This window comes from Clinocottus analis, unplaced genomic scaffold (assembly GCF_023055335.1).
Source record: "Clinocottus analis isolate CAN_PGR_092001 unplaced genomic scaffold, fCliAna1.0.p SCAF_13, whole genome shotgun sequence".
NCBI lineage: Eukaryota > Metazoa > Chordata > Actinopteri > Perciformes > Cottidae > Clinocottus > Clinocottus analis.
In genome coordinates this window covers 15,157,784-15,169,841 of record NW_027175854.1, presented here as the reverse complement: position 1 = coordinate 15,169,841, position 12,058 = coordinate 15,157,784, and the positions used below count along the sequence as shown (strand labels likewise).

At 42.8% G+C, this 12,058-nt stretch overlaps 2 protein-coding genes across 3 annotated transcripts; both read left to right on the top strand.

The window, feature by feature from the left end:
* The first annotated feature begins 334 nt into the window (after window positions 1–334).
* LOC137783513 (MOB kinase activator 1B) lies at window positions 335–8,434 on the top strand. Of its 2 annotated transcripts, XM_068573520.1 has the most exons (7): window positions 335–665; window positions 1,694–1,860; window positions 3,489–3,582; window positions 4,159–4,292; window positions 5,285–5,448; window positions 5,568–5,654; window positions 8,327–8,434. In XM_068573520.1, exons 1-6 carry the CDS (start codon window positions 652–654, stop codon window positions 5,643–5,645), a joined length of 651 nt encoding a protein of 216 aa, XP_068429621.1. In that variant the 5' UTR covers window positions 335–651; the 3' UTR covers window positions 5,646–5,654; window positions 8,327–8,434. The 2 variants fall into 2 exon arrangements, with proteins under 2 accessions (XP_068429621.1, XP_068429620.1); XM_068573519.1 differs by lacking the exon at window positions 8,327–8,434 and having other exon boundaries at window positions 336–665; window positions 5,568–7,650.
* Window positions 8,341–11,752, top strand: dck (deoxycytidine kinase). Its single transcript, XM_068573518.1, has 7 exons — window positions 8,341–8,475; window positions 8,613–8,728; window positions 9,182–9,375; window positions 10,032–10,179; window positions 10,270–10,385; window positions 10,461–10,560; window positions 11,407–11,752. Exons 1-7 carry the CDS (start codon window positions 8,385–8,387, stop codon window positions 11,431–11,433), a joined length of 792 nt encoding a protein of 263 aa, XP_068429619.1. The 5' UTR covers window positions 8,341–8,384; the 3' UTR covers window positions 11,434–11,752.
* Window positions 11,753–12,058: the final 306 nt, after the last annotated feature.

Here is a 12,058-nt window from a genome sequence, read left to right as displayed (position 1 = left end):
AATGGTTATTGCGTAATTTTTTTTCCTGATCCAATGTGAGGTCCTGGGACAGGGTTGTGTACAAATTGTAAAGGCCTCAGAGGAAAATTTGTAATTTGGGATTTTGTAAATAAATAATATAACAAATAAATATATACAAAAATATAACACACACACACATATATATATATATATATATATATATATATATATATATATATATATATATATATATATATATATATATAATATTAAATATATTAAATCCATCTCGAATTTAAATTGTAGCGTCGTCGTTCCTCCGCTAGAGGGCGGCACACCGCAGAAACGCGTCTGATCTGCTTCGGACGTCAAAGAGAAGAAGTTCACGTTACCTCCAGTACGCTGCTGCCTCTCAGCGTACAGAGCAGTTTACAGTGGACCGGCTTGTCCACAACATTCATGTTTTTGTCTTTATTAGGAACGCGTAGATGCCGTTAGTCAGTCCCGCTGCAGTAATAGTCATTTCGGATTCGTCTCTAGGAGAAAGGAACCCGAAAAGAACCGAGGACGTGTGAGCCTTGAGAGTTTTTTTTTTTTTTTAGCAAACAAACCCTCTTGCTCTGCCTCCACTTTGCCTGCTAGCTATTTGCCAAGAGAGTGATTGTGTCCTCGTCTGCGGTCCAAGGAAACATGAGCTTTCTTTTGTGAGTAGTGTTTCTTGTCCCGGGGGCTCATTTTAACGTCACCATGTAGCTTTGTGTCCGGGTAACGTTTAATGGAGTTGGCGTTAACGCAGCTAAGCTAGCTTTAGCTAGCGAAAAAGCAGTCACACGGGCTGCGACTACTTGCTGGACTAACCTCCAAATGTCTATTTTACAGCGATATCATAGATTTTTTTTTTAGGATAATTAACGTCGGCATCGACAGTAGATTGTGTGTACCGGTGGTGTGTACCGTCATGAGACGTTAAGCTACATTATACTGACCCCCTCAGAGCTGGTGTTAACAGAGTGGGGTTGTCAGTCCGGTGCCAGGGTATTTGCTGGTTGTGAGCATTTTGTTAAGATGAGTTAACCCAGCTCCGATGTGACAGGACACTCATCGATCTGTGAGCCATTTGATCTACCTGTTTAGTTAACTACTAAAAAAAAAGGCATTATGTGGCTGAAGTAGGAAGGAGGAATGGGGGTACATTAGAATGTGCCCTCTTGTAAAGATATGAGTGTTTTGTTTAGGTAGCTGGAAGGAGACAACACTTAAAACCCATAATAACATTTACCAAATATGTTTTAATGTGTATCCATCAGACCATAGAGTGCAGAGACTCTTCCAAATGAACTAAACTATTTAAATCCAAATAATTTGAGTTGATTTTAAAAAGAAGATTTTAGACCTGGGAATGTGTTTTCATCACCCCTACTGAAATATAATACATTTTAAAATGATCTACGATGTTTCAGTGTGCGACCTGCCGTGTTGTGATGACTCTAATTCTTGTTTAATGGACCGGCTAGAGGGATTGAACACAGCACCTCCCCAAACGGCCTCATTACACACAGAGAGAGACACGCTGTTCTGGTCCGCCACGCTGATTCAAGTCGTTTTTATTTAATGAAGATCCAGACTTTCATTCGGTCAGCAAAAGTCCCTCGGCTAGAGCCTCGTCACGGTGTCCGACTTCCCTCCTCACCTGTCACACTGTTTGTCTTCCTTCTCTGAACATGACTCTTAGTGGAAACCGTTCATCCAAGACGTTCAAGCCTAAGAAGAATATCCCGGAGGGTTCTCACCAGTACGAGCTGTTGAAACATGCCGAGGCCACGCTGGGGAGCGGAAACCTGCGCATGGCGGTCATGTTGCCCGAGGGCGAGGACTTGAACGAGTGGGTTGCCGTCAACAGTAAGCACCAGTTTTACCTTTTTTTTCTTTCCTCTTCCCCTTTACCGAAAACACCAGTTTAAGATGCAGCTTCTTGGCAGAGCGACTGCAACACGTGCCCTTTTAAAAAAAAGATAATCTCTATAGCTGTCACTCTACTCTTAAATCCTCTTCCTGAAGTCACAATCGGTCTGCATCAAGAATCAGTTGAGCGCTATCAGGGTGTTAAATCTTCCCCCGAAGGCCGTGTGCATTCGTGCTGGAAAAACCATGGTGGACGTTAAATAGACTTGATTGTCTGCACCGCGAGAGTTGTGTTTACATTCCTCTGAATGGAGATAACAAGCCGGTCAGCAGCAGCAGCAGCAGCAGCAGCAGCTTCATTTCCTCTCTTGGGCCTTCAGGGTTTGAGATGTTCCGTCAGATGAATTGGCCTTTTTATTGAAGTACTTCTCCTACAGCGTAATGTGAAGCCATCTAGTTTTGCCATTTCAGTCTAAAGTTATTTGTGTTTGATTTGAATTCAATGCATTTGAACCAGAGAGCTGATCACAGGGTGATCTCATTTCTCCGCTATTGTTACACAATGCTAACCGCGAGTATTGTGGTGTGTCAGCCAGATCACACATTGTTCAGCTGCGTTAGGAGTGCCATGGAGACGACGTGTCTACGTCATTGCAACACTGGCGTTAGTGGAAATAAAAACTCAAAGATGTTTTAACCAGCACAAGAAAGAGAAAGAGTATCTGATCTCTGCTCACAAGAAGCTTGTAATGGAAGCTAGCGGTAGACGGGTCGTGATATGCAGTAATGGTCCAGGCCCAGATTCAAACAGGGGAAACAACTCTGGAAGTTTATTCTGTCTCACCTCAGCGTCTGCGATGTCCTGCAGCTGTCGGCTTGCGTTGCCACCATGTCCGTCTACGCCTACAGAAAGTCTGTCACGGTGACGATTGACTTTGGCGCCCGTCATGACCGACGCAAACACGGTTAGTCGACAGCATGGCGACAGCGACGACCCGGATTTAAGTTCCTCTGTGTCTCTTTGTGCTTCATCTGAAGTTTTACTTTTAAAGTTAATGTTGAACTATATGTTTTTCTGTATTATTATGAGAGCGTCTTTCATTCAGTTCTGCCTGCTGGTCGTGATAAAGCAGTGCATCTAACTTCATTTACTTTAGTGGTGTAAACAATAGTGTTAACTTTTGAAAGGTATTATCAAGCCTGTTATGAATACAAACAACTTTGGAAGCAAATGTCTTCATTGGAGACTGAAGTAAACCGTATCAATACATACACAGGAGCCCATGTTTTCCCTCAACATGACATCACACATCAGCTGTTCAATATGTTCTTTTCATTTCCCGCGTGATCAGCAAATGGAGCTCCGACCCCAACGCTGCCAACGCTTTAAACAGATCGCTCCAACTAACGGAGAGCCAGAGTTGGCTGTGTGCCGCAGGGAATGAGCAATAACACCATTTGTTCCAGATAACTGGAGTGTGCACTGGTGTACAGTTTTGTACTGGGGGGGCAGCCGAGTGGGCCGGGTTAAAGGACCATTTGTGCTCCTCGGTCTCATGCTCGCTGGATTTCAACAGGTTTCCTCTTTTTTTTCTCCCCTTTTGCCTCTCTCTTCTGTGTTCTAGCGGTGGATTTCTTCAACCAAATCAACATGCTGTATGGCACCATCACAGATTTCTGCACAGAGGCAAGCTGTCCAGTCATGTCCGCTGGTCCCAAGTAAGTTCATCGTTGATGTAGTCTTGTAAAAACCAGCCTGCGGGGTAATATAACTCTGATCCAATGGCACTAAATGTGACCTGTAAAGGGCAAATTATACTTCTGCAACTACAACTGCGGCTGGCCGCGCAGTTGGATTGACGGACACGTTTTGGTTTATAGTTCCCGTGCGTTTTCCATACGCCAGAACAGTAGGTGGCGCAACGACCATTTAGAGTCGACCTGCACACCGACGTTCCTTATACTCCGTCAGACGGGTTTTTATAAATGCTCATATTTGTGGACCTGTTCAGCCAAACGTTCTTCAACGGGATCCATTGTTCGTGTTTCTGCTGTGGCTTTTAAAAACAGCGGTATTATGCTATGAAACCGGAAATGCGAGACTCAGAAAGGACGTGGTTAGCGGACCAATCACAGCCTTGCGGGTTTGCGTTGCTTTGACGGATAGTCAGAAATTTGGGGTGACGCGGCCATGTGTGCTTGCGTCTCTGCGTAAAACCCGAGTATAAATCAGCCTTAAGTCCATGCCTTAAGTGAATGTTTTTTTAATGGAATATTTGTCGCATTTCCTTGAAGGTACGAGTACCACTGGGCAGACGGAACCAACATCAAGAAGCCCATCAAATGCTCCGCCCCCAAGTACATCGATTACCTCATGACCTGGGTGCAGGACCAGCTCGACGACGAGACGCTTTTCCCCTCAAAGATCGGTACGCCTCATGTCCCACTGCTTCCACCGGGACACCATCTTTTCATTATGTGTGTGTGTTTGATGTCGCTATTAGTGCTCAGCATTTTTCCTTTTCTTTATGCGTGTGGAATTTGAATTCTTAAAACCCCATAACATGCCTGTTAGCAGGCGTGTAAATACGGCGCCGCCACGCGAACACGTTGAGAAGTTTCTTTTGTTCGCGTTGCCGGGTGGCTGCCTGAAGAGACTTCATACCTACCGGCGGGCCGCTCAAACCTCACGACTAGCAGAGGCCTGTGCCGTGTAGGGTGCAGCCGTAATGGAGTTTGGGCGGCAGCCAGCACAAAATACCTCTCTGCCTGCCCCGTCGCGTACGCCGCTCGTCTTCACGGGGAGGGAAGGTGTGAGTGTTCTACGATCGCAGGATCTTTAACCGGTCGCCATTTTATAGTCTCTCGCATTCTTTACCGAAACAGGGCGTCACTCAAAAGATGAAGTCATCAAAAACTCCACAGGATACCTTCTTTTTTAAATATTCTTCTTCGTCAAGACTAGAAACCGGCCTCTCGCCTATGAATGATTGATTTTTTTTTTTTCAGAAATAGTCGAGTTTGGTGTCCAAAAGAAAAAGCGCCTAGTGGTCAGAATAGTTTGCCCGAAGTGCAGCTTTTTAATTTGAGAACTCCTCGTCCTGTCAATCACGCGCTCCCCTTTTTTTGTGTTGAATAATGGATGTTGTGCTGTAGCTCTCTGCACGCTGCAGGAAGCGTCTGCACGCGGCAGCGCCATCATCGTTACCCACAAGGCGCTCGCTGCTGCGTCGCACCCGTGACCGCTTCGCACTTCCCGTTAAATTGTTTATTTGCAATCCGAAGAACAACACGTGTCGCTGCATCTGATTTTCTTTCAGGCTTATATTGGGATTTGTAGGAATAGATTGAACCCCTTTTAACCTCCTTTGTTCCCCCTTCATGTCTTATCGTAATATCTCTATCACCGGTTTATCCCAAGGTGTCCCGTTCAAGAGGAACTTCATGTCGGTGGCGAAGACCATCCTGAAGCGTCTCTTCAGGGTCTACGCCCACATCTACCACCAGCACTTTGACTCCGTGATGCAGCTGCAGGAGGAGGCCCACCTCAACACGTCGTTCAAACACTTCATATTTTTCGTTCAGGTGCAAAAACCCTCCTGTTTTTATTTCGTACACATTTTAAACGTGGACTTTTATTGCATTAACGCTGTACGTCAGCAGCGGGTTACGATGTTGATGATTTTTTTTTTCTCTCTTTTCAGGAGTTCAACCTCATCGACAGGAAGGAGCTCGTCCCGCTTCAGGAGCTGATCGAAAAACTGACAACCAAGGATAGATAAAGCAGCGACGTAATCCTCATTTTATTGGTCTTCTAGTTTTTTTTGCACAGATCCCCTCCCGTGTGTATGCAGTATATGTATACACTATATAGTATGTATGTATGTATGTATGTGTATATATATGTATATATATACATACACACACAAACACACACACACACACACACACACACATACTGCATTTCCATTCAGGGGAAATGTTTTTTTTTTAATAATAATAAGGCCAGGAAGAAGGAAGGCTCTGGATAGGTTTAAGGCACCGGGACTAATGCCATCAGGGATTACGCAACTCGATTAAACAAACCATAGATTAAAATATAGGAGAGAATAGTTTTAGCCGTACGGAGAGATCCCCAGTGTTCAGTCACGGATAATATATAGACATGTGTCCCGTTCCCACACTTACTCGGATTCATGACGACGCTCTTAGAGTCACCTGCAGGGAAAAAGAAGAAGAAGAAGAAGAAGTGAGCAGAGTTGCCGTCTCACAGCCTTTCTAAAGCCGATCTCACCACGCTAAGCGAGTTATTTTCCCTCATTAGTCGATGTAGAAGGATCTGGGGTTTGTTGCTTCTAGCACCTGTAAGAGCCCACATCTGTCAATACAGAATAATCCTAAGTGCCTCGCATGGCTCATAATTGCCCTATATCAACAGCTGGAAGAAGATAAAGGCCATAAACCACTGACTTGATTGATAACATCAACATTTTTTTCCCCGCGCCACCTCCTCTTAAGTTTCTGAGTCCTAACTCCCAGTTTTCTATCTGCACTGTAAACTTGGTTGAAAGCTGTTTTTCTTCCTCATTTTAAACATTCTTCCTTATTTAGCGAGGAAGCCTCTCCACCGAGTGTTCAGTGCTGGGTTTTTGATGAATGAATGTGTGGACGAAACCTTTAGCTGGTTCGTTTTTTTCTTCTAACCGAGTCGCCGTTTTTCTCAAAAAAACTTGAAACACAATTTTTTCTTAAGGAAAAAAAAAGTCTTCAAGGGATCTAAAAAAACCTTTTAAATTGTAAATAAATGTCCTCGTAGAAGTAGAGACCTGTGTTTTTAAAGTCGAAACCTCCACAGTTACATACAAACAAATACAAGCATAGAAAATACTACTAATTGGGTTACGCTGCTGCATCCCTTGTTCTCTTTTGCACTTTGAACAATGTTCCTGACCTCTTTTGCCTGAATGTTTATTCTGCATAGACTCTGAGAGAAGACGTATCATGTGACTGATCTTTTCCTCCCTCATATTTCCCCAAAAATGAATGTTGAATTGCTTAAACCTCTTTTTTTTTTAAGGCAGAAGTGAGATTTCTTATTTTTTTCGTTTATTTTTTTTTTAGCTTTTATGGTCTGGAGCTGCGTGAAACCCTCTGGATCTCGACGTGTAGTTCACTATGCAACAACCGACAACACTAAAAGGGTCACCGGCTGCTTTTAATCTGACGTTACTTCTTCCTTCCCATCGTGCATACCTACCTGTGCGCGATGGGAACAGAATTCTCTTTCAGGTTTTGGCTAAATAGAAACCGGTGAGATGAACATTTTATATATCTTTATATATAATTTGTCGGAGGTGTAACACTTCAATGCACACATGTAAATACTGAGGGTTAGACCTTTTTTTTGTTGTGTTTTTCGACGCGCATGGAGCGGTAGCTTTTGGTTTAAAGAGTGCATCGAGTCTTTTTTTAGAGGCTGCTTCCTCATTTGAAATATGAAACAAATCTTAGTTTTTATTGTGGAGTGTCTTTTTCCACGTCCTTAGTTTGAACTCTTATGAATGTTTCTGCTCACCGGATATCTGAAAGTGTATTAAAGTCAGTCGTCCTGGAGGCCTCTCGTGCTCGTGAAGCCCATCTTTCAGCCTGTTGCCTACAGCTCGCTCCTCCCCGACTGTAATAACCATGACGTGTTTGTATATATTGGCTTTGGTAGGAGGGTTTTCAATGCTACTGAATTGATTTATGCTGTTTACAAGGAAAATAAAGGTGGTCTTGACTCTTTGATTGAATTGTGTTTGTACCTTGTGACCGCCCAAAGTACATTCACTGAAGTATTGTACTTAAGAAAAACATTTTTAAGGTACTTTTGTATTCTTCATACTGCTTCTCCGATGGAAATATTGTACGTTTTACTCCACTACATTTACTTTTATCGCCTACAATATTATACAAAATCTGATTTCAAGATAATACTTTTACTTTTGAATACTTCTTGTTGAAAATGCTCTTGTACTTGTACTAAAGTAACATTTACAATGCATTACTTTAGTTGTGGTACAGTGTTTATTATTTGTTATTTAATTTACTCACACAATTTGAAGCCTACTTGAGTATTATATGTACATTTCTTTGTTGTTCTTTTATACTTTTATACCTCAACATTTCAGAGGTTTAAGTAGTACTTTCCCCACTACATTTAATTAACTCTTGTAGTTACTTTTCAGGTAATAATATAACCACATCAAAAACATATTTCAGCTACTAATATACTTTTACTTGCTATATAAATCAAATGCAGGGTTTCTTTCACTTGATTTGTTTACCGGGTCACGTGACGGACCGCAGCTGCTTCCGGGTGAGCGGAGTCACAGCTGTCCGGAGGCCCCGCCTCTTCCTGACATTAGTTGCCGCCAAACCTTAAACAACAAGAAGACTTTTCCCTCTCTCTCTCTCTCTTTAGCAGCTGCAACGCCCCGCTTTAATCAACAAGGACGACTTCTTGTTTCTGCAAAAAAAAAATGTCTTTCATTCCGAAGAGGCCGTGTCCCGACGCCTTGAATGACTCCATGGAGAAGCGGATACGCCGGATATCCATCGAGGGAAACATTGGTGAGTGTGTAGTTCATTTGTGGCGCCAATCCGCGACATTGTATCGTCCCATGGAGCAAATACGTGTGTCTTAAATGTGTATTTACTGTAATGCTGAATTTACATTTCCGGCTTATTGTTTCCTTTTTTACGCGCAGCTTCGGGCAAGACGACGTTTGTGAGCCTTTTGGAGCAGGAGAGCGCGGACTGGGAGGTAGTACCGGAGCCCATCGCCAGGTGGTGCAATGTGCAAACGAAAGGCGGCGACTTCGAGGTACCGTTAATAAAGATCCACAGCTTTTTACCTTACCGTCTGCTTTTGGTGACAGTTGGTGCAACAAATCCACGTTTAAGACAATGCGTAAAATGCAAGTGGGGTTGTTATATCCCTCTCACGTCCACTGACATCACCCTGCACCGTCAGAGAGATCTTCTGGGGCTCAGAGTGCAGCTGCTGTGCGTCCACATAGTTGAGCTGGTCACTGATCCACACCCAGAGGAACAGATGAGCATGCCTTCATCGGGCCAAACATCTCTGACCTCCCACACTGCTGCCCTCTCAGCCTCCTTCATTACTGTCAACACATACATACATATATATATATATACACACACACACACACATTACTAATACCGACACAGTTCATGCACACAAAGCAATGATTGCTGCATATTTATTCGTATTTATTTAACTTTATGCACACGTTTAAATGTCCGTCCGTCCCAGGAGCTCACCACCTCTCAGCGGAGTGGAGGCAACGTGCTGCAGATGATGTACGAGAAGCCGGAGCGCTGGGCCTACACCTTCCAGAGCTACGCCTGCATCAGCCGGGTGCGGGCGCAGATGCGCTCGGCCAACGGGAAGCTGCGAGAGGCCGAGAACCCCGTGCAGTTCTTCGAGCGGTCCATCTACAGCGACAGGTACCGGGGCGACGAGCGGCTACATGTGATGAGGAATGAAATGCATACGTTTATGGCGTTTTGGATGATTTTAAGTATACAAAACTATTCATACAGAATTCAAATTAGTTATTTTTTTTATCATAATATTTGAAAAACCGTCATGTTTCGACAGTTAAAAACTGTCAATTCTGATTATTATTCTCTTTTAAAGGAACATTCTTAGCTTCTCTCGTGTGGAGATTTGCTGCTTTTTTTTTTTTTTTTTAAAAAGTGTATTATCGGAAATTAAATATTTTTGTGTTTTTTTTTGTCCGTTGGTTTTACGAAATAAGTTTTTCTCAAACAACAGCGCGGGCTCTGGGAACTTGTAGTTGTCGTTTGCCACAATGTTCTCATATTTAATGCACAAACATATTAATGGGAACAAACAAACTATACAGATTTGATCATTTTTATTTATTTATTTTTTTCCTTTTCATTCTTAAGCCACAACGTGATGAAGTTAAAAACAGTATTCGATCTTTTCCACCTAAAAACGTTATTATTAAAGATAAACCTCGGTCATGTCGATAATACGCAGCTACTAATAAACACAGATATGGTCATTTGTATTGATTGTTTTCGATTTAAAAAGTGTTCATGAGTTGAAACTCCCTGTCCTTTATGTCCACCAGGTACATCTTTGCAGCGAACCTCTACGAGAGCGAGTGCATAAACGAGACGGAGTGGTCCATCTACCAGGACTGCCACGGCTGGCTGCATAGCCAGTTTGGGAAGCACATAGAGCTGGACGGCATCGTCTACCTCAGGGCTGTGCCGGAGGTGCTGCTGCTGCTCTAATTGTGTCGTCCACAGCAGTGGAGTCGACACCAACTAATGTTTTTTTCCTTTTATTGTGTCGTACGTGTGCAGAAATGTATGGAGCGGCTGCACCTGAGGGGCCGAGAGGAGGAGCAGGACATCCCGCTGGAGTATCTGGAGAAGCTCCACTTCAAGCACGAGAGCTGGCTGCAGCACAAGACCATGAAGTGAGCCTCCGCCTCCACGGGAAAGTCGCCTTGTGTTCCCTCTTTGTGTCGCTAAGCATTGCTTCTGCCCCACAGCATGGAGTTCCAGTACCTCAAAGACGTGCCGGTCTTGACCATTGACGTGAACGAGGACTTCAAGGGGAATAAAAGCAAGAGGGGCGACATGATGGAGAAGGTGAGGGGCGGTCACTTAATGCCAAACATCCTGTTGGCCCACTGCAAATCGCCTCCAGGGCTTTATATTATCATTACTAATAGTAATAATACACTTTATTTCTATGGCTCCTTTTATAACATAACATGCACTCATCAAAGTTTTGTTTGTTATTTAAAAACAGGACAAAACGGAGCAAAAACTATACAATAATATCTTAGAGATTCAAAATAGGATGATACTATCGTAATAAGATGTTTAAGATGTACAAGCCTGTTTGAGAAATATAAAAAATGTAGTTTGTTAGTCAAGTACTTTTTTTATTTTTAAGTACATTTCTTTTTAAGTTTTAAAGTACTTTTTGAAATTTTAAAGTATTTTTCTTTTTAATTTTAAAGTTGTTTTTTTTTTTTTTTTTTTTTTTAACTTTTTGAAAGATATTTCTTTACTTTAAAGTACTTTTTCCTTGTACGAGGAGAACGGGAGTTTGTAACGGAGCATTTAAACACTGTGAGGTGAAGACTTGATCCTGTTATCTGTTCAGCTATAAAGACGGAGAGCTAAATGTCAGATGTTGCAGCTGATGCATGTCATACAGAGAATGAGACCTTTAGAGACACAACAGGGATCAGATCAAGTGCTTAAAAACAGGTTTTTAGTAAGTTATGAGCACAGCGTGATCTCTCTGATACACACACGTCAGCATTGTTTTTCGAGACGTCTCCACCTTTCAGGAGGCGAGGAGAGGTCCCTCGCTGCTCTCTGCATGGACGACTGGAAGCGACTCGTTTTTCGAGTCGGAAGCGCACAAAGAACAGAAAAGCCATGTTTGGCGGCGGCGGCGTGACTGTTGTGGTTCTGTTTCAGGTGAAGGAGTTCCTGAGCACGTTATGAAGATCAGGAGGAAACCACCATGGAGTGTACATTTTATACTATTATATTTCTATGAAGTACAGATTATCTGACTTGCACCATTATTATTTTTTAACAAACTTGTATGAACTCTTCTTACATTTGGTGTGTGTGTGTGTGTGTGTGTGTGTGTGTGTGTGTGTGTGTGTGTGTGTGTGTGTGTGTGTGTGTGTGTGTGTGTGTGTGTGTGTGTGTGTGTGTGTGTGTGTGTGTGTGTGTGTGTGTGTGTGTGTGTGTGTGTGTGTGTGTGTGTGTGTGTCTCTTCCCTTGCAAATGAAAATAAACTTTTAAGTGCGTCGTGTTTGGTTGTGAGTTTTGTCCTGTGGAATCATCATTAAATGTACAAGTCTGAACATTGTCTAGAGTATAAATGTCGTTAAAACTACTTCAGCTTTAGAGTCTTCTGGAGCTGAAGCTCGTCCAGAAGACGTCTCCAGTGGGGGGGGGGGGGGGGTATAGACTATAATACAGTGATGTTTGTATTACTAAATTAAACTATACTTAAAGTGTTTAAAATCAGAACTGACTGTTAAATTAAGTGAAATTAAAACCTAAAATTAATTCCAAAACAAGCATGTGTATGTAGAAATAATTTCATGAAATCAAT

Coding starts and splice junctions, on each gene's coding strand:
- LOC137783513 (XM_068573520.1), top strand. Junction 1,861..3,488: donor CGAGTGGGTTGCCGTCAACA/GTAAGCACCAGT, acceptor TCTGTGTTCTAG/CGGTGGATTTCTTCAACCAA. Junction 4,293..5,284: donor GCTTTTCCCCTCAAAGATCG/GTACGCCTCATG, acceptor GTTTATCCCAAG/GTGTCCCGTTCAAGAGGAAC.
- dck (XM_068573518.1), top strand. CDS start 8,385: ATGTCTTTCATTCCGAAGAGGCCGTGTCCCGACGCCTTGAATGACTCC. Junction 8,476..8,612: donor ATCCATCGAGGGAAACATTG/GTGAGTGTGTAG, acceptor TTTTACGCGCAG/CTTCGGGCAAGACGACGTTT. Junction 10,386..10,460: donor CTGCAGCACAAGACCATGAA/GTGAGCCTCCGC, acceptor TCTGCCCCACAG/CATGGAGTTCCAGTACCTCA.